This window comes from Paralichthys olivaceus, chromosome 13 (assembly GCF_024713975.1).
Source record: "Paralichthys olivaceus isolate ysfri-2021 chromosome 13, ASM2471397v2, whole genome shotgun sequence".
NCBI lineage: Eukaryota > Metazoa > Chordata > Actinopteri > Pleuronectiformes > Paralichthyidae > Paralichthys > Paralichthys olivaceus.
The window spans coordinates 7,949,543-7,975,736 of NC_091105.1; the positions used below are offsets into that span (position 1 = coordinate 7,949,543).

General features: G+C 41.9%; 1 protein-coding gene across 2 annotated transcripts in view; it reads right to left on the reverse strand.

Moving 5' to 3' along the window:
• Positions 1 to 967: 967 nt before the first annotated feature.
• si:ch73-22o12.1 (nectin-2) overlaps positions 968 to 26,194 on the reverse strand; it is an 81,671-nt gene continuing 56,444 nt past the window's right edge. The window contains exons 7-10 of one of the 2 annotated variants that reach the window (XM_020093024.2): positions 4,261 to 4,396; positions 4,063 to 4,123; positions 3,872 to 3,949; positions 968 to 2,534 (exon numbers count right to left, since the gene is read on the reverse strand). In XM_020093024.2, coding sequence (XP_019948583.2) covers positions 2,346 to 2,534; positions 3,872 to 3,949; positions 4,063 to 4,123; positions 4,261 to 4,396 — 464 coding nt within the window. In that variant the 3' untranslated portion in view covers positions 968 to 2,345. Of the gene's footprint in view, positions 2,535 to 3,871; positions 3,953 to 4,062; positions 4,124 to 4,260; positions 4,397 to 26,194 lie in introns of both variants that reach the window. The other variant, XM_020093023.2, reaches the window with a different exon arrangement.

The window sequence follows — 26,194 nt, forward strand, 5'->3', positions numbered from 1 at the left end:
TTTTATGGTCGCCACCTTAATGTACATTGCAGCCGAACTAAAATTAGAAAGACTACACGAATGAAGAGATCACAGAAGTCCTCTTTAAATCACAGAATGAAAGTCATGGCTCCCATACAGGACGGTGGGAGTTTTCACTGCTTCTTGCAGAGCGAGCTGACCTCTGCGTTGTCTTGAACAGCCTTACAGCTGCAGAACACCTATTGTCAGCAATGAACCCTTTACATGCTGCGTACTTCTTAGAAAACATTGTGTGATCAGAATACAAGCAGGGAACAGACTGCAGAGTCATGGTGGGCCGCACCTCAGGCCTCACCCACCTCTGCAGCAGGCCCGGCTCATTCAGGACGCTGCTGCACCACATACAGTGTCCATGAATCTGGCTAAGCTGCGAGACACAAGTGGTTTACGCATGTGAGTCAGTGGTGCAGGAGGGTGATGTATGTAATCCTTATATTCTGCATCTGCAAAGGCTGTATCTCTATTTTTTTTTTTTTGGTGCAGTCTCACCAGCGCTGGAAATGAATCATGCTGATCTAAAAAAGGTCCCCCCTCTTGTGCCTTCAGACTTTTCATGGACTGTGATTGGAGGAAACGCAGCTTAAGATAGAAAGAGATGAGTCAGGCAAGAGGAGAGGAAGAACAAGCGGCCGCCGCTGTTTTCAGCCCAGAGCAGTTTGAGACTTTAAATCCAGAGCCCTCACATGGCTGAGTGTGGGCACTGCAGATCCAGTCTGAGATACAGAGAATGATGCTGAATGTCAGTGACAATATTCACTCATAACGTAAACATTCATTTCGAAACACATTCAGTATTTTCTGCTTCCTGGCAGAAGATGATAATATTCAGCCATGGAACTCATTGTTGTAATTTCAGTCCATACTGCCGCCATGTGGTGAAACGGTGGAGTCACAACTCAGTTATAGAATTGACAAACTCATGTTAATTAATGAGGATTCAAGTGGATCATGATTAAAATGTTTATTGAATCAGTGTCTGTAATGAAAACTATGGAAAAATGCAATCAACATTAATCAACACAGATTGACTTCAACATTAATTCAAAGATATAAACAGACATTGCTGTCCTCACAAGGCAATTGAATAAAATAAACACCTGGTTGGCACTAAAACACACAAAAAGACAATTTCATTTTGAAGCAGGACAAAACACCTTACCAACTATTACTGACTTGTTTAATCCTCAACCATGATGATGACAGACATGTCAGTCAACTAGCAGGGTCTGTGTCAACCCCTGTGTGAACTCCATACAGAACTATTTAATCCTGACAGATTTTATGGGCTTAATCCAGATTTATCCTAATCCATGTCAGCACACTTTTAGACAAAGTGGATAAAAAGGTGTTTTTGAAGTAGCAAATATCCTTAAAAATTACAGCACTGTGTTTAACCTCTTTAAGGATGGATGGACGCAAGTAGAGGCTAGAGGCCAGAACTGTAAAGTCACTCACCAACTGAACTGAGAGGCACTGAATTTTCACACGGACGGCAAAGGCCAGAAGCAGAAACTCAAGAAAAAAAACAACTATTGAAATCAAACACAAACAAGAACATAAATAAAGTTTTCCCCCCTCCTCACAGCAGTTTACACCCTGATGCCATCACAGTCTCTGACTCCCGTCGCCTGATTAACTGCAGCTAACAGCTTGTCCACAGGGCGCCTGGTTTACAGCGACTTCCCGCCCCCTGGGTTTGGAAAGCAACGAGAGCAGACAGCTACAAGCAGACAGAGGTAACATGTCATACCCACATAGATTGTGCTTCTGCTAACCACCTCATAATGTTTGTGACAGTTCCGCATTTATAATGCAACACAATAACAGCTCCGCGCTTCTGTCAAGTACTTACAACACATCCTGACTATGTAACATTCAACAGAATAATCTACCTTAAACTAAATTGTCTTTGATTTATTTCCAGTCTAAGAAAAATAAGGTCATTATATCTCTATAGCTGTATGCTACAGTTGTGCATATAGTGCACTTTGTATCTTGCTGGCTCAAGCTGATCAGGGTTTAAAATAGTTTAAAAGCAAACAAACAAAGAGAAATAAAACAGAACCAGATCATTTATCAACCTGGTAAAATCAGTGACCTGATCACTGATGAATATTCTGAAAACAAAAAGGCAAAACACAACTCCCCATCTCTGCGGTGGAGGAAAATGGTGACTAGGTGTCAGATGTTGATATTCACACATTCTGACTCGCCCGCGATGGAGCTCATTTCCTGTCGGTGTCATTTTAGGTAGAAATGAGCACTGGCTCAATCACACTCATACATATTTACACAGGCCAGTTTCTGCAGTGGCTTCTCACACGTCACACAAACATGGCCGGCGACACAAAGCTTTCCCCGCGGTTGACATTGGGGCCCTGGTAATCGTCGTGGGGGTCACTTTCTGTGTGCATGTAGGGAGGCAGGACCTCGCTGTCTCCGGGATCATCCCAGCCAGACGGGGCAGCAGAGAAGTAATGCTCCCTGTCCTCTTCATGGTAAGCATCCAGGTCCTGTAAGGCAGCGTAACATGTCATCAGACACGTATGTTAAAAGGTACGAAAAACATGTGTCTCCTGGTCTTTAGCTGTGCTAGAAAAGAGAAAAAATACTTAACCTTCTATTATCATTATTATTATAATTATTTATCATTTTTTTAATGTAAATATCCTTTTTTATTTGCCTTTTCAAGAAACATGTTACAAAACATTACATCTACAGCACTACACTGCATCAGAGAGACGAGAGAAAAATGACTTACTTTATTTCAAATTGTCATTTAACGACTTGTCATGTTCAACCATAGTCTGGTTTTTACAAAGTGAGAAAAATACAAATGAAAATCTGCATCATTGCTTCAAATTTCTGTCCCAATCTGACGAGTAAACGTCATCGTGAGCTCCTCGGGCTGATCGGAGTATTTTTAGCAGCGCTGCGATGACGCAGTGACACACACCATTAACCAAAGTTTTATTAAAATCCAATCGTGAGATCGGCCTGGTTCCAGACTGAATCACTGCCCAGAAGCAGAGTGGTGAAAAGAAATGGCCACTCAGTCTGAACACCAGGCTGATCTTAGATTCACAGATTTCTTTTCAACCCTCAATTCCAATGTTCCTTTAAAAACTTAAAAGCTTTAAATTATTTTTAACAGAATTTTCAAGAAGCAAATTTAACTAAACGCTGCGTTATATTTTAAACCTGCAACTGTGAAATTACTTAATAATTCATTATATTCTAGCGGCACAGTGGTGCAGTGTTAAGCACTGTCACAGCAAGAAGATTCCAAGTTTGAATCCCAGTTTGTTTGGGGGGGGTCTGCATGTCCCTGAGTTTCCTCCTGGTACTCCAGCTTCATCCCACAAAAACATGCAGATTGAATTAAAGGTTAATTGGAGTTTCTAGAGTGTTTGTAGATGTGAATGGTAATTTTTTCTCTGTATGTTCGCCCAGTGTCATAGAGTGATGCTCCAGCCCCTGCCCGTCCCTCCAGAGGATAAGCTCTATAAATAAAGGATGCTCCGTGTGGAACACACGTTCTGCATGAAGGCCCGGCTGCATATAACACACATGAAACACATAACAGACCCACTAATGATCCAGCAGAACTGAAGAGGCTGTAATTGATGAATGAAAATGGGAAACATCCTCAGACGTCTCCCTGATGAACGTAAGGCACTAAATAAGACATGTTGTAAATAAAGCATGGAGCACTGGACCACGGATGTGCGACATGTTCTCACTGTGTTGATGCTCTCAAAGATAGAACAAAAAGAATATTGTCCATTTCAGTTACTGTGATCCAAATATACATAAGACCTTTTCCTTTTTGATGAACATGTGTCCTTACCGTGACCGGCTCATCGCTCTGGGTGTTGTAGTACTGGCTCTGTAGCGGTCTGTCCACCGGGGCATAACTTGTGTTCCCCTGCTGAAGACAGAAAACAAATCTGAAAACTCTGATGACAGTTTGTTGCTTTGTATCTGACAAACCAGTTTAGTTGTTTTGTTGTTGTTATTTGTGTGTTGAAGGCGACTCACCCCGTTGGTGGTGATGTTGTTGGTCTTCTTGGGGGGAGGGGGCTTGTACTTAGGTGGGCCACTGCAACACAAAAACACACAGTCGCTTAGTGAGTCACAACAAATACATGAAACATGCTGCGTGACATTTTCTCTAACACAGAACAAACATCTGAGCATGAAGACAACAACACTCGTCCTCCACACACTGAGACTCACTCTCCGCTTTGTTTCTTGTTGCGATGTTTCTGGTACATGGCTATGGCTGTTCCGATGATGGCCAGCAGTAAGATGACTCCGATGATGGCTCCTATGATGGTGCCTGTTGTCTGACCTTTCTCTGGGAGACGAGTGTCTGCAGGAAGAAGAGAAGACAGAAAACAGATGAAATCAATGAAGTGGACATGAATAACTTGCTGGGCTGAAAGGAACAGCTACGGTCAGTTCCATTATAGAGCTTCACTGGCTTTTTTTTTTTTGCACAATGGTTCTTGACCTTTTTGCCTTGTGAGCCCTCAAGTTAATGCCTGCTTGAAGCCTCTTGTCATTCTCTACATGTGTCAATGAGCAGTGAGCAGAGGAACTGTGACTTTTAGAAGGAGATCAAACGATCCAGTATTTTATAAGTACTGTCTCGTAGTAACTGTAAAACAAAGGGGGGGAGTCCTCTAAAGCTCAACACTTAATGTATTATTAAAAAATTATTCAGCATGAACTTTTTAGTTTGGTCCATGTCCCATCCACTAACATTGTTCTCTTCAATTTTCTGTTTTAAGGAAGCAGGATTTATGATCTGTACTGCAGCTGGCCACCAGGGGGTGATGGAGATGCTTTGGCTTCACTTTTGAGGAACCGTTATGTCGTCCATCTTTATATACAGTCTATGACTGAGACCAGTAACTTCACTGATTACCTGATGACTGCTCATCGATCTTCATAGATCATAAAAGAAGACGAAGGCTGTTTGATGCAGCTGAGAGCTTTAGAGTCAGCAATGTAAGTGGCCCTTAAAAAATAATTTTACTTCACAACAATGTTTTTCTTTTAGACTGTTGATAAGTTAAAATATGTTTTATAATCTTCTTCATTTATGAATCATCCTTCAACAGCTTAGATCTACTTTGAGGCCGCTTTAAGGAATCCTGCGCCCCAGGTTCGGAACAACTACATGATTAAGGGTGGTCTTATAATGAGAAAAGAGGATCAGCAGAAGAATTGAGTGAGAGTGTGAGTGTGAGTGAGTGTGTGTGTGTGTTTGTGTGTGTGTGTGTGTGTGTGAGTATGTGTGTGAGTATGTGTGTGTTTGAGAGGAAGTACAGAAAGGATATTGATTAGAGTGTTGAGTCACATGGGTGATTAAGATGAACCAGAGGAATCATGCAGAGGTTCCACTAATGAACCATGACTGAACATGACACACACACACACACACACAGTGTGTTTACTGGAGGTGCAGCCCGTCTCATTATCCCCCCATATTCCCAGGGGATTATGCTAATGAGAGGGTGGTGGAGGGCAGAGAGGATCTGACGCTCATTTGATGAGAACAAACCCTGGTCGTAGTAATTGGAAAGGTCATGACTGAATGTTGTTAGTCCCCTAATTACAATTTTCCTCCAACAATAGACTACTTTGAATATCTCCTAAAATAATTTTCGCACATTCAAAAGTCTCCTAATGATCATGTCTTTCTCTCGCACTCATTACGAGCTAACGCATCACATCATCTCTGCTCTGACCCGCCTGTTCTGTCCTTTACTCTACCTTTGCTTTTCATTGTGCTAATCACACAGAGAGGGTTTTAATTTGTAACTTTCACAAAAATAACTCACTGAATACACAAGCAAAATAAAACATGTGAATGAGAAGTGAAAGACAAAAAAAGAAGAAAATAAAAGTGGATTTAAGAGCACACTGTGCACCTTCATCTACAAAGGCACTAAGGTTGCAACTATTTTTAAGATGAAACAAAATGTTTTTCTGAATATAATGAAAATAAAATCATTTCATGGGGTGGACTAAGTTAATTATATTACTGTTGGGTACAAATAAGTTTTACATTGTTTTTTTTCTCCTTTGTGAAAAACTCGTACTCCTCCCGTCCTGAGACTAAAACCAACATGTGGTGCCCTCATTGCATCTAAAGTACTTTTATGCGTCTGGAGGGACACAAACTGTATTAGGCACTTGTTAGGTAAAGTGTGAAATGTGTTTTCATGTCACACGTGTATTTACTAGACTGTTTGAACTACTTTTACTTTGTTAGTAAAAATTAGGGCTGCACAATATGGCCAAAGATTATACTAAGATAACATATTGATATTGATAATGATCACAATAAATATCACAATTTATTTTCAGTTTACTTATTTTTTCTCCTGAGTGAAGGTTGTGGTTTTAAATGTTTCTTTATGGGTCGAGAATAGATTCATTATTGAGTTGTATTGCTCAGATGTAGTATATATGTTGCATAAACTGAATTGAACTATTTACTTAATTAATGTTGATTAAGTTGTGTTCTTTAATTTAGCAACAACAGAATACAAATACTGTGAAATACATTTATTAAAGGATTATTTGATTGATATATTAGAGCCGCGACATGAGACTAGATATTTTCTAGTATAACAATATAATGTTACTAATGTAGTTCTGTCCTTTAAGGTTGCACCAGATTAAAACAATACAATTATGTAAAAGTATTTTTTTAACATAATCAACAATAATCTAAAAATCTCCAAAGCACAAAATTCTAGTGACTTGTTTGGTAAAAACCTTTTTTCTTCAGTCAGTAAAACATAAGATTCCCAAAAATTTTTCTACACATAATTTAATGAAGGCAATGATGATGAAGAGCAGCTATTACCCAGCGGAGGAAATTCTGACTGAGCTGCAGGAAATTAAAAGTAATTATTCATGCAACAGTCAAACCAGAAGCTTGTAAAACACTTTTTGTTTCAGCTCAACGATAAGACACAGAGTCTAAAAATGAACGATGCGGAACAATTAATCAAGTTTTTCCGAGGGCTGTCATGAAGGCGAGCGCAGAACATTTTCCTGTGGCATTTTTCTTGATGGTTCTGCTGTGTTTTTCTTTTTCCATTTAGTGATTTAATAGGAACGGAGGGATGATTTGCATAGAGAAGGAAAGGGCCAGGGTGTGTTCATAAAATCTCAAACAATAGATTCAGATTGGATGTGATTTACTCGCATTCAGGCTTTATTGCAGATCAGACTGTTGACGGTAACATTTGGCATTAAACACATCCACCATTGTAAAATCCCTCTCATGTAATATGAGGTAGTTTCCACGTGGGGGTGCTGTGTCACTTTAAAACCAAAGCACTGAACAGCCACAGGGCACTCTCATTGTAAACCTGATACCTGCCGTGTGTCTTGTTTTCACTGCTTCCTCATTCCGCTGCTGTGTCTGTTTATCATCACACCCTCCTCCTCCATTTTTAGTCTTTTAGTTTTTTCCTTTTAAAGTCTTGATACCCTGGCCCACCCTCAACCCCCTCTTGTCATTATCCAACCAATGAAATCTTCACTCAGCGGGTCTCAGGTAGAAATCTGTTCTTTCCCCTAACCTCTGCTGGAGAAGAGAGAGCTACAGGAGAAGAGGCCAATAGTGTGGATTGAGGTGCGGTGCCTGTGTGTGAACGACTTGACTTGAGATCTCGCCCTCGGTGTTGGCCCTGGACACCAGCCATGTCTCGCGCTAATGAAATACCCCAGATGGACAGAGAGAGAGAGAGAGAGAGAGAAGGTGTGTGTGTGTGTGTGTTTAAATCCATACAGCTCTTCGTCAAGAACATATAACAGACTTATTCGTCCAGTGAGGAGCACATCGATGCTCATGCAAACACAAAATACACACCGATGTAAACACTATGCACACAAACACATTTTATCCAGAAGCAGCTTGCATCCTATGCTGCATCCTCGTCACTCAGACTGACATATTTACACAAACACAGTGGTCTGCAGCGTGCCCTTTGACCTGCTGTCTTTCCTCTTGCACGCAAACACAAAGACATACCTACGTACATGTTAAGACAGAAACAGAAGCACACACCCAAACACTCAATCTGCCCGAACCAACACGCCGAATTTATTTCCTTTACTGTGAACGAGACGTACCTCGCAGTTGAAACTCAGTTAAAGGTCAACTCCAGCCCTGTGAGCAGATCAATGCAGGGACCATCAAGTCAGATCCACATGTACGCCTTCCTATATGTGAGCACTATATCACTCACCCTCGCCTGCACGGCCAGCCAGTCAACCACAGGCCACTGCTCTCCCACGGGGCACAGGAGATGAGGGGGAGGACGGAGTAGGAGTGTGGAGGAAGAGGAGATAAGGCTGGATGGTTGGCTGAAACTGTCTGAAATTACCACAGAACCACTTCAAGTTTTTTCGGAAAAAAACCACACCAGAATCTCTCCAGCTTTAGAATGCATGGCTGAATCTCTGCAGCCAGTGGCTGTAGAGTTTTCCACTTTGTACTTTGTTCTCTTCAATTCCGTTTTAAGATAGTTTGAGGTGGGGGGCATTTTTTGGGAGACGAATCATCACTCCTGAAAAACTTTTCGCATATGAGTCACTGACAGGAAAGCTCAGGTATGAAGATTCATTAGAAGTGAGTCAAGGAGAGAGAGAAGGGGTCCTTAAGAGTGGAGTTGGGGGGGAGGATGACATTGAGGAGGTGAGAAGAGGAGGAATAAAAAAGGAAATGGGGGTTAGGCAGCAGGAAGTGCCAGGCGACTGCAGATGAAGGCTGTGATTTAGACGATGGTTTCAGATAAGTACAGAGGGATTTCCCTGCTGATGCCAGCAACTGGCTGATCACACACTGAGAGGATGAAGGAGAGTGGGAAGACAAAGATCTCACATCCCTTTATTTTCCACTCAATCCCTTGTTCTCCCTCTTCCTGTGTGTTTACTCCTCTCCCTGAGGGGATTAAGGTTAACATGCTGCCCTATCCTCAGCTTCCCCCTCACAGGACGGGGCTTTCGCTGCATCTATCTCTGCCTCCTCCCCTCGGCTTCCATCCATCCCTCCTTCGCTGCCCATCATCTTCCCCGTCATCCCGCTGCACCGCCGGTGTAATTTAGAATTTGCTTGTCTGGGCCCCGGTGATACAACACACACAAATCTGCCTGGTCTCTCTCTCTGCATCTCTTATCTCTGCTGCCTAATGAGGAGAGATAAGCCTGTTTTCATTCCCTTTCCTGACCTCTTCAGCAAAACTGACCGCCACGCAGGGAAATTTTCACACACCTACACAGGTGAAAATGAGAAACTCTCAGTCCAGGAGAAAAACATTTAGATACACGTGTGGTTGTCCTTGGTTTAAGTGATGAGCAGGTAAAACAATCACACTGTGGCTGATGATCAAATTCATTCCTAATGGGTTAACTTGACCAAAATATCCTCAACCCGAGGTGTGCTGGTATCTTTGGCCCTGTGGCGGTGATGTTGTCACTGCATGGGAATTTTTCGCTGTGTGTCATCTTCCTCCCTCGCATCTTTTACTCAGTTGCTCTCCAGTATATTTTTCAGCCAAGTGAGAAATGTCTATTTAATTATACCAATCCGCAGTGTTTGATCACCCCCACCACCATTTGGAGGAGCAAACACATTTTGATTTAGAATTCCCTTTTTTTAATATCAGCGAGGTTTTTTCTTTGTTGCTTTTAAGAAGTCAGTAGAAACTTCTGCAAAGGCTCTTCTCTGAATGCGAAGCTCGAATGTGACGGGACGAACCGGTTTTGGGCTGAAATTCGAGCCGTTTGAACTCGGCTGGATCACGTGGCCGCGGTACTGCCCAGCATAAAAAAAAAACACAAGGCTGCCACGGTCACAGCGGAGTGACTGGAGATGAGATTAGGACAGAATGAATTGATGGCCTCTGAGAGATTAAGATAAAGAACAGTACATGTAATCTCATTGCTCACTAAGAGGAAAGAGAAATCCTAGCCTTTAGTTTCAGAGGTTAACTTGGTAAAGCACACACCCTATCTATCTATTGACGCTTTCATTCAGGGTGAGCTGTGTGTGTGCACCTGGTAATACAGTAACCCAATAATCAACAGCGTAGATAACTGCACAGAATGGAGTGGGGGAGGAGGGGTGAGCGTGAGAGACAGAAACCAGAAAGAGAGGAAAACAAATGTTATAGACATATATAGAACAAAGTAAAGCTAGTGACAGGGAATATACATGAGCTGCAGGACTGAGCACACACACACCCGCACACTTTAATTATTCACAATCAATGCAAGTGCCACAGTGTTGAGTGCCGCAGCTACTCTGACATTCGCTTTATGGCAGTTGAAGACCTGCTCCACCCACGACCACAATCACCGTCATCACAGCACTCATGACGCCATTAAAATTCATTTCGGCGCAAAAGAGGTCTGATTGATTGTGCAATGAGACCAGCTCAATGTCCGACAGAGGACGGACTCCGACCATTTGACAGAAGGAAACGCTGACTGAATTTGTGTGTGTGGCGAGAGGGGGTGCTGTGGTCAAGGCTTTTTTTGTTTGAGCAGATCAGTGATGCTGGTCATTTCTAATCTCCTGTGATTCCAGAGTTCAACCTTTGATCATTTGTTCATGCATGAATTGAGGATTAAATTCACTGGCAGAGAAACAGACAAATCACTTAAGGTGCATTTATCCCTGTGGTACAGGAAAGGTTCTTTTGGAGATACATGTGGACCTTTATTGAAAATCATTGCTGACAGCAGACATTATTGTAGTTTTTTTGGCTTAAACGATATGAAAATGATGCAGCAAATCAGTGATGACAACATCTTGATAGAGAGACAGTTGGGTTTATTTGAATTGCAAAGAAATGTGGGAGTTAAATCCAATTCTGAGGGATATTTTGAGCTTCATTAATAACTTAGTTGGCTGTGAATTCTCATGATTTCAGCTATTCTTTATTTGCAGTTATTATGCAAACGATAATTGAAATGATAATTGAATAGTTTTAATACTGTTGCAGGATCAGTAAATGGGTTTTCTCTTCAGATGCCAACCGGCTCTCAGCCTCATGTCATTACAGCACCAGCAGGGGTTTGTGTTCCAGGTTCATCCACCAGATGTGTTTTACAGACATGAAAATATCGGTTAGTTTTGCTGTTGTGAGGAGTTTGTGTACTGCTGAACTTAAAAAGTGAATGAAGCTGGAGTAGAAATCAACAAAGAAAAAGAAATTTAGGGGTTGATTATAAAAGTTGAAAAGATGTGTACAGTTAGTGCTCTGCTGAGATTTGCGGTAGATTAGTATGTGATAGGAAGACATCTACGAATAAAACTGTATTTTTGTAATCATGTGAAAAAACACAGAGCTGATGCTTCAACTTGCCATCATTACTTCAAAGTGTTAATTCTTCACTGTTTTGTTGTTTATCTAATTTATCTTTGTTTTCATGTGTCAATGTTTTTCTATGAATATATTTAATGCATAGGTGCTCCCTATATGGAGCCCCTGCAGACAGTGCAACCAATTTTGCCCCCACAGCCTGGAGCATGTCCTCGTGGAAAGTTCTCTTTTGGTAGGCAGGAGGAGGGAGAGAGCATTGTTTCATTAGAGTCAGTACCAGTTGAAGTGCACTATCAGTCTACAGCAAAGCTCCAACCTCAGTCTTTCACTGCAAATACCCTGCCAACCTCAATGTAATCATGGAGAACAGGCCTGAGTAAGAGCTGTCTGGCTGTGGAATTTGTTTTTCCACAACCTTTTTAAAGTTTGCTTCAGTTTAATTTGTCCCACACTTGCATAAATTGTGTCTGTCAGCTGTTCAATAGCACATAATTCAGAAACACTGAAGTAATCCTGTTGCATTGCGGTGGCGATACAGCTCACAAGAGATTAACCAAGTGATTGTTATTCAAACTTTTTGCAGAGATGTTCAGATGATGCTAAAGAAACACAAACGGCCAAAGCCAAGCAACAAAAATGAAATGTTGGCAGAATATGCCCTGTTAAATAACACTGTTATTACCATACACTACAACTCGTAGCCTTGCTTTAGTTTGCCCTTAAGCTAAGGACACCACCTCCCTCTGACCAATCGTCAGCCGCTCAAGCACTGTTGGAAAATTTCCCCGTTATCATGTTGGGTAATTTTGAAAAAGGTTAGAATGTCGGTGCACCATTATCATCTCTACCCTCTGATTTTCACACTGCTCTATAAAATGAGTGGCAACTTAAAAAACGTAGAATCACTGGGAGAAGTATATCTCTGAAATGAGTGCAGACAACATTTAGTATACTGTTAGAACTGTGGTGTGATTAGACCTTTCACATGCAGAAAACTACAAGGGCACTAGTACAGTGTGTATATCTCCACCAAGTCCTAACAGCCCTCTTATGAAACCACATCTTAATAAATATCAGTTCCCTAAATATGTCAGATTTTTTTCATCATGAATTATTCTGTGACAAATCAACCAAAAATCTCGCAATGTTTAAGAAAGTAAAAGAAACATTCCTGGATCTGCACCAGAATTTAAAAGGTTCTTCCTTGGGTCATGCCGCACCCCTCTAGAAAAAGTCATGAAAATTAGTTTCGTAATTTTTTGCGTAATCCTGCTAAAAATTACATAAATAAATGTGGATTAAAAACATAACCTCTTTGACCAAATGCATTCTTCATGTGGACCACACAGTAAAATGCTTCATTCACGCCACATGAAAGTAGACAGATACTGGATTTTTCTCGAACCTGCAGACGATTGGACCACACATCCCCTGACACACATACAGCTGATGATAATTTCTATCTTGGATTGAGACACTTTGGATAAATGCTTGCAACATTTTGGCACAATCTGATGTGCAAGTCCCCATTTCCTCCCCTAACACAAGTCTGGCTCAATCTGGTGCCAAACACATGCTTTACACTTAAAAGTACAAAATACAGACTGACACATGAGATATAAGAGATATGAGAACAGAGAGACAAAAGTAAATCTGAAACAAGTGTACAGAAACTGTCAAGATGGCTCGATGTGTTAAACTGCTCCAGTGTTTTGCATTTAAAACAGTTTAATGAACGAAGTGTTTAAACACTGAATTAATTGAATCTAACTCTTGCGTGAGTTATCATTTGCATTTTGTTGAGAACTTTTAACTCAACTTGTGAAATGAAGTTTTGTTGCACTCGACTCCTAAGGTCACATCATACACTGAATGTATTTCACTATAAAAGGGATTTATTTACACGTAAAACTCTGATTTAGTTCAAATTAATTTCCCCCCTTTTTTGAACAAATTGAGCAATTGTAATTGTTTGTGTCTCTGAATTCAAGGTACAAAATATCTTGTTGCTCCAACAGTACTTTATTAGGTGCCAGTTTCCAACATTTCAAAGCACTGAAACAAAGTGTTTCAATGCTCGTAACCTGGAGTTCAGCTGCAACAACTAATTGTGCGTCGCCTTTCAGGGGTCATTGCTACACCTTTATTTCTTAGTGAGTGTACATGTGAGAGTATGTGCAAGTGTGTGTGCAAGTGTGTGTGCATTTTGACATTTTAAAAAGCTGTATGGTGTGTGTGTGTATGTGTGTCTCCCTCTCTGGGGAGATGGCGTGTTCCCTGCCACAGTGCATCAAAGCACACTCAGTTGCCTTGGGAGAAGGCAGGAACTCTCCCTCTCTCCCTCTCTCTGTGCCTCCATCATTCCCTCTCCTACTTCTCCCTCTGACAAGGTTGCCGTTTGCTTCTTGCTGTCTTCCTGTCAATATTTACAGTCCACTTTACACTGGCACTGAGGTGGTCGGCTGCAGCCAGCAGGGAAAGGGGGGTTGCATTAGCCAAATGTAGCTGTCCACTCAGGACATGAATAATCTGTTGTTCTACAAGCACTCAGCCTCTCTTCCCTTCTCTCTCGCAGTCTTTTAAACACACACACACACACACACATACATACACACACACACACACACACACACTACAGAAAGGTAGGAGGTACCGGAGCTGGAAACAGGAGGTAGATACTTAACAGAAGAGGAACAAGTGCTCAAAAAGCACAGGTCAAATCAGGATTGCATCTATAAGAGCACATGAAATTTCTAGACCAATTTTAGCTCTTTCAAATATCAAACACATTAAACTAATTATGACACAGCACTGCCTCTAATTTAAAAAGAGGATGTTAATAAGCTACATGTTATGTTACTATACTGTTCTGGAAAATATGGTAGATATACAAAAACATTTTAAGGTTTTATCACATAAGTGATGCTTAAAATACAACAGTCAGTTGGGGAACAAGCAAAACACTGTAATTATCACTGAGGGAAACTCTTGGGTTAAACTAGAAGATGTTTGAAGCATGAATATAATGATGTGTCAAGAATTGATAAAGGAGGCTATAAAGAAATCACATCACATCACGAAACAAAACGATGTTCAGTGAAATTGACTGTTGCACTGTTGTATATTACATCTGAAACATGGTTAATAAATCTCTCTAGTTAATAAATCATAATGTTAAATTATCCCCAGCTGTAAAAAGAGTAAAGGATTCAACACTTAAAGGAATACAAAGACAATTTGTATTATTCGCTTTGATGCTGAGAGTCAGAAGAAAATGATCAACACTGCCACCATTTTTATATTAGCTCTGAGGAAAATGCTGAAAATCAAACAAGATCCAACAACAGATCTAAAACTTTCTAATATTATTATAGACTTTCCGATACCATTTTTCTTTTCCTGATATGATTCCGATACCTGGACTCTAATTTCAAGTTAAATCCTGTAATGGAAAACTTGCATATGAACTTTGCCTGAACTCTTTCCTATGTCTGATCAATGCTCGTGTGCTGTGTTCAACAATAACTCATATAGAAACACAATTGTGTTCGCATAAGAGGAACTATCTGGCATACGTGCAGACGGACGATTCAACACTAGACAGACACCTTTTACTTTTTTACCCTTAACTATCCAATGCCATGACTGTTGCACTTGTTACACAGATGTTACACAGATGTAACCTCAGAGTTTGTCCTTTCTTGATGATGATCCTCTTGTTGACCCTGATCTGGATATTAGCAAGCTTCTTCTTTCATGCAGAAGTTAGAGCAGACAGCTTCCGTTTTTCATGCTATTATTCAGAAACAGTTGTCTCTTATGTTTCCTGTTTACCTGACTGTATAAAACCTTCTTTCTCTATTCAGGGTTGTTCCGCGCTGAGCATTCATGCTGAGTGTGAAACCCTCTGCAGAGCTTTCTATTAAAAGACCTAAAAACAACTCCAGTCTGAGAAACTCTTTCTTTCACATCTCGAGATAAAATTCCACCACAATCCTTTGATAAACAAATACCTATAGAGAATTAATGCCATATCATTTTTTTTTATATAGCTCAAACAATCGAATTCTCACAATCGTTACACGTCACCGTTTTACTTTTCAGCGTGAAATGTTGCCAAATTGCTGACATTTTAATTAACTTTGATCAACGCTACCACAAATCACTTCTCCTTCGCGGCTCTAAAAACAGTACCTGTCAGTGTTGGAGCAGCACAGATGCACAATTTTATTTTCCAGCAAATGAATTTTATTTTCCAAGAAAAAAAAATTGTAGTTTCATTTGGGTGAAACTCTCCTATAAGGACTGTGCATACTCGCCCATGCCTGACCTTCATTTTTCTGCAGTATCAAAGTCATTTCCGATGTTGTTAACAGTGACAATTGCAATTACGTTTACATTGAATAACATTAATTAATGAGTTTTGTGAAGTTCGACCAGAGCCAGTCTGTCTCCCCCTGCTCCTCGATGCTAAGCTAAACTAACCACACCATGGCTTTGCAGCTCCAGCCTTGAAAATCTATTTCATCTCGTCTCTGCAGAAGAGCGAACCTGCTTCATCGCTGCGAGAGTGAAAGTGAAAAATTCAAAGGGCTTTTCAAAAAGCAGCAGGTGTCCTACATTCTCAGTGACACGGAAGAAAACATGTTTTCATGTAAATCTGATATTCATCTGTTGATTGTGACGATGTTGGATCACACTCAGATGTTTAAAGATGAGTAAAGCGGCTGCGGTAATGGAAAGTGACTTTGGAAGACAACCCTCGAAGTAAATACTGTAATTGTCGGTAAACGCTGCAATCGGAGAATATCCAGCCACCTATTTTACCTCACAATGCCTCCAGGCTCCTCATCCATCTCCTCGCCCTGCTTTTTCCGCTCCGCGCCCCCCCTCCTCCACTAGTGTCACTGCGGCCTTGAGGCCAGGCAGTCTGGTGCAGCTGGTATGTTTACCTGCCCTCCTAACCACTGCTAACCTCTAGCTAGGAGGGACTCTCACCTCATTACCCACCACTCTGCCACACATACAACCTCAAACACCGCTATCCTCTTAGATTTCTACCCTACAGCCAGGATGCTACTCTGTAATAGCATCCATGTACTGCAATCTATTCAGCTGCCTGCTGTGCTAAAATGTTAGATATAATGAGAAGAGGAGGGAAAAAAATACATCTAGGACTTGGCTACGGCTCCTTCCCTCTGTCTTTCTCTGAAAATGAGGAGAGTCAGCTCGTTCATTTCTCTCAACTCTCGCCCGACTCACATGAGAGACTCTTCATGTCGCCCTCCTACCAAGTTCCTCACACAGACTGTCAGAATATAACAACGTGCGGAGAGGGAGACAGAGAAGGAGGGGAGGGAGTGTAGAACATATAGGAAAGAACATAGAGAACTGAGTGAATAGAAGATTCAAGCTGGAGGGTGGAGAAGTCGACGTTGAATATGTGTAGGAGGGGAAGGAATCGAAGGCAGAAGTATTTGTGGCACATGGAAAAGTTGAAAAAGTCCCACTCCTTCAGCCTCATACAACAAATGATCCCTATGCAGAATTTGTTGCGTGTCTGTGTTTTTTTTTTGTTGGGATAATGATTTCCTTTCAAGTGTTTGCACCTTCTGTATTGTTGACCACAAAGTAGGCAACCTAAAAGAGCCGCACACACGGTCCTGAGAGTGCCGTAGCTGTAATAGGCCCCATTTCTCCCTCAAACTGCCTCTCATCAGCTCCTGATTAATGACACACTGGGACATAATGGCCCTGCGCGCTCTCCACATTCATTCACTTTGCTCTTCATCCAATGCCCCTGGAGAGAAACCACAACAATGCGAGGCTGCAGAGAAGCCCAAAAACTACCCTCTTGCCGAGCTGGAATTCAAACGCTCATTAAGAAAGACGCTTCCTCCATTGCCATTCAGTTATGCAATGCCACAGGGAGCTGGTGGACAGAAAGAGAGAATGCAGAAGGGATGGGAAGGTGCAGAAGGAAACACACAGGGCTCAATTTATCTGTATGGGAATAAAGGATGGTTTCATTAGTGGTTAAATGTGGTTGATTGGCTGCCGGGGATGGAGTGCTGGTGATTTATGCATCGGAAAAATAGGATGCAACCTATATTGTGGCACAAGACACACACACACACAGACACACACACACACACACACACACACAGAGACTCAATGCACAACAAATCTGTCCATCTGCAGATAAATCTGTGAGGGAAAAAAAAATAGCTGCTGTTGGAAACCAGAGGTTTGTTCCTCATTTGATTTCTGCTACTGTTGTTAATGTCAAAATCCTCAAAGGTCATCATTGTGCAGCTCTGTCAACAATACCTCACTGCCCGACATCTTTAACGTGCAAACACCAACATGCATGAGCAGAAGACATCCAAACTGATGCATCTGCAAATGTTCACATTTACGGACATGCCCTAACCCTCACGTTATGCATGGGAAGACATACATACATCGAACAAGAAGTCGCCATTAAAAACCCTCACAGCGTCAATAATGAATGAATCTACATTATCATCCTCAGCCTTGTATTGAAAGCACTGAAGCAACGCCACTGTTCTCATTGTTCCAGTTCAGTCGCAGGTTAGTTATTGGAAATGCACTTTAAGCTCTATTCATCTTAATATTCTGATATCAACAAGCACCCTCTCCTCTCAGTTCAGACTCTCCCGTCCTCCCCCTCAGTGCAGGAGAGTCTGTTTATCAGCATCTGAGTTTGTGTGTTTCACAAGTGCAGTATTTATGTTCGTTGTTTGAGAGCGTGTGGGGTAATCAATAGTGTTTCAGTGAAGGACACTTACGGGCAGATTGGAGCCTAAATCCAAGCCAGCATGAAAGACAACATGACAGAAACACTTGCTGCTCGATCTGAGGTGGCTCAGTGTGACATCCACTTTGACTGTTGTCGAGAGCATACACACACATGCGCGCACACACACACACACAGACACGCCTGTGAACCCATACGAATGTCTTCAAACACGGTTAAAAACATTTACACACTGCTAGATCAAAGCAAGCAAACTAATGAGTTATTGACAGTCTCGCTCACACACACAAACACACACTATCGCATTGCATCCATTCCACGCAAAACAGACGTGACCAGCGTTCTTGTCACAACTGATGTGTTCTATAATGAGAGTATGGGTACATGTGCATGCGTGTGTGTTCCAGCGCGTGCATGCATGCACTGAGCTGACTGTGTGTACACAAGTCATTATTAGAGGTTTAGTGTGTGCTCACCAGTCAGTCAGGCTCCAGTCAGAGGAGTCAGCTTAAGGGCTCATAGCAGCTCCCTGAGGAGACACTAAATACCATCAGCCGTTTAAATCCATCCATGACCATTTTAAATATGCAGCACACACTCACTCCATTTTTAATAAGGGCTCTGAGCAAGACAGAGAAAAAAGGAGGGAGAAGAGACAGAGGCAGAGAGAAAAAGAGAGGGGTGCAGACGGAGGAGCAGGGAGAGGGAGGTATACGAGGGGAAAGGAGGAGAGCGGAGTCTGTTGCATTGATTTCTTGGCAGTTTGGCACCAGCCCTGATTCGCCTGGAAAAGCCACAGATGTGTCAGAGGCAGTTAGGCACGCATACACACCCAACTCGGTCACATGCATGCGCACACAAAGCACACGCGTGAAGAAAACATACAGACAGATGCATAGGTGTATGCTCATCAAGAGAGAGAAGAAACAACGTGCACTCGAACTTACTGCAAGTGTGTGTGTGGATTATAACAAAACCTGTGCAAGGTTAGAAAGTGAGACCCGGCAGGATGCAAGGGTTTTGATGCCTTTCTGGGAAACGAAGCCGGCACTTCTCTGAAGCCAGAGTCAAAAATAGGAACTATTACACACACCTAGATGGGCAGTAAAATTCTCCTTAATCCCTGGCTTAACTTAGCTTAAAAACCTGTCCGCTCTGTTCAGCTTTCAAAGCACACCTGACTGTGTGCGGGTGCATGCACAGCCCGGCGGAACAGCGGCGAAAAAAGTCGGATGTACATTTTCATCTCTGGGCGGATGAGACATTAGGATCAAAGTCGGGGACTGGGGAGAATCAGCCCATCTTAGCTCTGAATCCATGAGCATCCTCCAGACAGACTACCTGATTAGCTTGGCATTTGTGGCCTATATCCAGCATGGAAAGTGGAGGGAATATTGATGATAAAGCCTGAGGCAGAATTGTATCTCGGTCCTCTTGTAGATCAAAAGGGCACCGGCTAATGGCAGGTTTAGGAGTTTGATTCCCACCGGTGTCACCTGTGCCACAGCACAGAACTTCAGAGATGCTCACATCAAATATTTGTCAGACCTTTTGATCCCAGAGACATATTTGCAAGCAATGGATATCTTGGATTATTCATTTTGTTTATAAGGAGGACCGCATTTCCGCTGTGGAATGTTTTTCATGAGAATGAATCAGCTGCAAACTGCAAACTACTCCTGCTTATGACCGGTTAATATTTAAACAGGTGATCTACATCTGTTTGTAGTAAATTCAGATTTAGCGATGGAACCTAAAGAGTAGAGAGTCTATGAGTTAACTATCTGAATCCTTATCCTCCTTATCCTCAGTGTTTATCGGGATACATCCACCTAATGTATTCATTACTGATCAACATCACCGTTATTACTTATTAAGAGCTTGTGTGTACATTTGTGTGTTCGTTGGATTGTGTGGTGGTGGGAAAGATAACACAAAACAACAGATTTTCATGAAATCAGGTGGAAGAATGCAGTATTGGTCTTTCTTTAACATTACGAGATAGGGTGTTGGTTTTTCTATTGTAGTGAAGTCTATGAATTGTTTACATTTTCACCGTTTCCCCAGGAAACATTTCTTTATGGAATCTATGAGTGTGAGGTATTTGGGGCAGCTTGATTGAATGGAAGTGGATCTGTGGGCCTTGGCGGAGGTATGCGCTCTACTGTGTGGCATCCATGTTTTATCACTTAATCGATAGATCTTGAATAAAAACCTAAATGATAACAAATGCAGGTTCTGTCAGAGCAACAGCTTCAAACCAGAGACTCTTAATTACCGCAGAAGAAAAAAAAAAAAAGGACAATTAAGAGACAGGAACTAGATCATGTTTGGCAAGTGACTGGAAATATGAATCTATCATCAAGATAGTTTATTAAATTTTCTATTTACTGACAATTCACTCAATCAACACATTGTTTCAGCTATAGTTAACAACGTGGCTTAGGGGTTTTATTGAAGCAAATTCAACTCCCATATGATCAGATTCTGCAGCTTGAGCGGATAATTTCAAGATAAAGATGGAGCTCTACTTCCATCCATCTTCCACACTCAGTTATGAACATGATGTTTTTCCAACCTCTGGTGCATTAATGATGGAAATGACACGTGTGCAAAACACTTCAGTAAAGCTGGTGTGTCGACAGTGTTCACTCAGCAGGAGTGATGTCATTCTCAGGTGAAAAGGGAGCAGCACCTTGCATCACTCACTATTCCCTGCTTCAAAACACACACACACACACACACACACACACACACACACACACACACACACACACACACACACACACACACACACACACACACACACACACACACACACACACACACACACACACACACACACACACACACACACACACACACACACAGCCCCGGTCCCTTTTGCTCCAGGTGACAGGTGCGTCACAGCAGTACGGCAGAAAAACTGGTGATTCCATCTGACAGTCTGAATGACCGGTTAGTCAGCCAGCCGACTGACTCACTGACCAAGACCTCAGTCACCGCCATGCCAGCTGCATTGTGTAAATGCAGGGCCATTCTCAAAAGAAGAAAAAGGGTGAATGTGTGTCTCTCATTCCACAGAGAGGGACACACATGTTTGACACGGAGACATCCTGACACCCGAGATGTAGATTAGACTTGGTATGTTTATTACCCTCGGTGACACAGACGATACCCGTCCCCAGACCTGTTCATTTGGCTGTCAGCAAAGACACAATAGGACAGTCACACTTTCTTTGACGCGCCACAGTGGAATGTTAATCACCACCGAGGCCCATTATCATCACATCCTCTTCTTCCCTCCCTCCATTTGTCTTCCTCTGCTTTTAAAAACCTGACAAACCCATTGCTCGTTACTAGAAAGTGCCCATTGTTTCGTCGAGCGCACATGTAGACGAAGACAGAGACATCAGGCAGAGGAGATAAGAGGAGAGGCAGAAGCGAGGGTTGGCCTGCCTGACTGCTGACATAAATTGGGGATCATAAAAGGTGTCGTCGCCGAATTAATCTGCAAAGAATGAACAAAGTGAAGCACTGTGGGGAGGTGTGTGTGTGTGTGTGTTTATAGATGAGTAGGGGGTCGTTGTTGAATCCATAATGAAGACACAAGAAAAAGAAACATGAAAAACATTACTTTCAAATGCTTGAGGAAAAGAGGACACTGATTTTCATTGGCGAGAGCATTTACACAATACGTAGCTATTGTATACTGTGTGTGTGTGTGTGTGTGTGTGTGTGTGAACGTGGGGGAAGTGTGTTTCTCATCTGTGACATACTCCTTGCCTTTCACTCTGCTGCAGCGCCTACAGGAAGTGCCACATATATCATGAATTGTATGCATAAGGCTGAATGTCAAAACTGCTGTATAATTTTTGCGGAAAAATGCTAAATGTCACCAAACACCAGGGTCTTTTTTTTTTTCCCACCAATGGACAGAGCTCGCATCACCAGAGGACGTGCCGGCAGCCAGCGGTCGCCACACCAGCTGTCACACCCGAACCGAAAGGCTTCAACTGTACTGTACACAGTTGTGGCAGGAGTGGCGGAGTAGGCGACAAGAGAGAATGGGGGACAAGGAGGGTAATGAAAGTGGAGCTGAAGGAGGAGGGTGAGATGAGCGGTTCTGTTTACCCTACACACAAAGATGTATTTTACAACAGAAGAGAAACAATATCACACGGCCTTAACACGTTAATGCCGTCACAGACAGTTATATCCATTTATTTTCCCTTAAGGAGCTTGAGGGGAGAAAGAATCTCTAATTCGACTCTGTCTGACAGTATCATATATTTTCACATCTTAACTGAAGCTATAAGATCTCAGTCTGTATAAGAAAATAAAAAAACACTGTCTTTGTGTGATAAAAAATATATCTTTGGAAATGTTAGGATCTTTCCTACAATTTGAAAGTTTAGATGTTTGACTGCACTAACTGCATTAAGTATTAAAGGCTTGGTTCACACTGATGATGAAATAAACATTTTTTCTCTCCTGCTTCTCGTCGTATCTGGCTGAGAAAATAGTTTTGATTTTATGGGAGCAAATTCTGTGATACGAGACTCAGATACTTTTCAAAAGCCACATTGTATACACATGAGATTAACATTTCACCATCCACTGCATTTACACGTGGTATTAATAAACATTCTGTGTAATCAGATAAGCAGATGGGTCAGGCCGGGGCTGGATCCTATTTTTTCAGGGTAAGACTTCATAACTACATCTGCTTTTTGTAGCTTTCGCCAGGTTTGCGTAAGCAAGCAGGAAGTATTTGAGTTGGGTGACCTTTCAACTCATTCCTTGGACTGTGCACAGACTGCGTTTCCACCTGGCTGAGATCTGATTACCATCTCCAGATGTGGTCTGGTGCCTGCATTAGTATCTTGCATTAATGTGTGTATTTCCTGATCCAGATAAGTATGATGAGGATATTGTTATTGGAAAAATGTACACATTGAAATCTCTCAAAACTAGAATGTCACTCAGTAGAGCACATAGTCAAGTTACATTCAATCAAGCTGCACCAAATTGCTCACACTCAAATCAGTTCCTTAAAAATCTCAAAAACTGCCCCATCTTGCAATGTTGAAGTAAGAGTTAAATAATTCCAGGATCCACCCTCTGATTTGGATCTGCACCAAAATTTAAAGGGTTCTTCCCTGACCCAAAGCGTATCCTCCCTCCCAGTTTCATGCTTAAATGTCAAGTAGTTAAAGTGTAATCCTGCTTACAAACAAAACACAAATGAGAACATTACGTCCTTAGCTGAAGAAACCAGAAGGTACGTACCTCCACCTCTAGCCATGTTATAGAAAGTGAAAAAAAATATTTATCCTAAATTACATTCATTGGGGTCTTCCTTGGGTCATGCTTCACTACTACACAAAACTTATCATTATACGAAATCGTATCAATAGTTTCAACATCTAAATAAACTAATAAACAAACGCTGATGGAAACAAACTCCTTGGTTGACACAGTTAAAACCAAAGCAAGGATTGATACTTCCAACGGGTACGTGACAAAAATAATTTTTTATCATTGTGGTGAAACAACAAGAAGTCTTCAATTGTCCACACCACTTCTTTATACCCATTACAGCAAAATGGAGAACAAAGAGATACAACAAACACACACACCCCACAGGGAATGGAAGGATGGGGTAAAAAAAAAAAGAGAGAGAGAGAGAGAGAATAAGTAGCCAGTGATGCAGATACGGCTTAAATTCTTCCTCCAAGGCAGGAGCCCACCAGCTGAGCTCCCCAAATGAAAAACTACACCCATTAATATGTATGTGGAGAGCTGGCATCAAGCATTTTAACCAACACATGCACCAAACACACACAAAACAGGGGACTGTGCATGTCCGCACACAAACATCTCCAATACCAGCAGTAACATTTTCATAAATAAGCTTTATGTGCTCGCATTTTGAAGCGCTAAGTTTGTGCTTATGACCTTTAAGGTTGAAAGGGTGAATAATGAGGAGCGGGCGACTCAGCCAGACCCGCCCCAGAGGCTGCCGAGTGAAGGACGGAGATGAAGGGATGGCTGAGAGAAGGAGAGAAAGTAAGAAAGAAGAAATATGAGGGCGCTGCGATCTCATTTCTCCTCCCTCCGGCTCCCCCAGCTGTTGTTCTCCCTCTCTCTCTTTCTCTTTCAATAACTTTTCATTGTCACTCATCCCTTCAATCACCTCTAACCACTTGTGCTGCATGCCCGACCCCCCCCCTCCACTCCCCCACTCGCTCTCTCCCTCTCTTTCTTTCTCCATCCATACAAATGACTCAGTGAAACAGGTCAAGTGTTACAAAATTCCCCCTGCAGCTCAACCTGCCTAATACGGGGCCTGGCTCATTGCACCAAGACAAGTAATACGTTGCCTCTTCGCTGAGAGGGGTTGGGGGGCTCGAACACACAAGAGTGCCAACACCAACACACAATGAATATGAACTGATAAAATGTCTAAACATTTGCATAAAACCATTTTTACATGTGTCATATAGCTACAGCCACATTTATCCAATTTGTTTTTCCAGTTAAAGATGTCGGAAACTATTTCAACTACTTCACTCAAAGGTCTTTTACATTAAAATTTGTGGGTAAACAAGCTCATTTTTAAACCTTAATAACCCCCTAAAAAAGACGACTGACTGAGTTTGCATTTCAGATTTTTCCCCTGGTGCATCATGTTCCATTTGACAAATGCATCGTAAACTGAGGCACTATCTCACCCTATGATCTCACCTCTGTCTTGTCGAATTAGTACATTGCCCAGGTGTCCTGTTTACATCACTGCCAATCTGAGCTAGAGCCAATAAAACCTGTGATTACTGTAGAATCAATCAATCAGTAAGTAAAACAAAATACCATTGTGATTGTTTCCCAAACAAAGAGGAAATCATCCCATCCTCATCCTGTGTTAATGGGACTGAAACAATTAGTCACTGACCGAAAAATAACCTGCACCTGTTGAGTTTTTTAAAGAAAGATATAATTCCCTTCCAGACTATTCAGAATTCAGAGGATTTATAATGTCTCTATGTCTTGTGTGATATTATACTGAATATTTTTTAATTTTAAATTTCTACCCAGAAAAAAAGCCATATAAGACACCTCTCTCAACTTTTAGGACATTTCTAAAGATTTCTGTCATTTTATGGGCACAGGATGAATCACAAATAATCTGCATTAATCTAAGAAAGAAAATACTTATTAACTCCAATTCTATTGGGTAAACACTACAGTGTGAAAACTGGGAAGAAGCCACGTTTAAACACCCACTGCCAAAGTCTCTTTGTACCGCTCCCACCTCTCCATGCTAATGAATAGAAATTGGGCGACAGAAAACCCTGAAGCACTGGTGTAAAAGTGGCATTAAGAGGAGGACAGCAGAGTAAAGGGCCTTAAAATAGAATAAATGACCGGGGAAAAACAGAAGTCAATGACCTTTCACACAGAAACACAGTGACAAAGAAGGTGCTCCACACTACAATATGCAATGTTGGCTCTGCAGGCAGAGTGCTGGGAAATGGAAATCTAACAGCTCCATATATCAGGATGGTGGGGACCTGTGGAGGATAAACGACCTGCGAGCAGTACCTGGACAGTGAGTGTAATACACAGATAAATAACCGGGAACTGGGAGCGATATGATGACACACAGACTCCCGGAGAGAAAATGTAAACCGCTGCTCTCGCACACAGTGATAAACCGACCAGAAACTTACGGAGGACCAAAGCACGCACTTGTTTGTAAGAGTTGTGTTTGTCTGAAGCTCCCGGGAATGATGTCGTTTGGGAGGGTAATGACTTAGGAAACTGAAATGTACTGGAACATAAATTAATCAAATTCTCAGCCCTGCATGCATGCACACTGTGTGTGCTTTGTACTGTCTATTTTTGCAGTTCACACCCTATTGTAAGCTCACAACAAAGTTCCAGCTATTACACACAGAGAAGAGCATAATTCTCCTCTAATGTTTCTCTCCCGCTCCTGTTGGAGGCTAGACCAAGGGTGGGATGAACC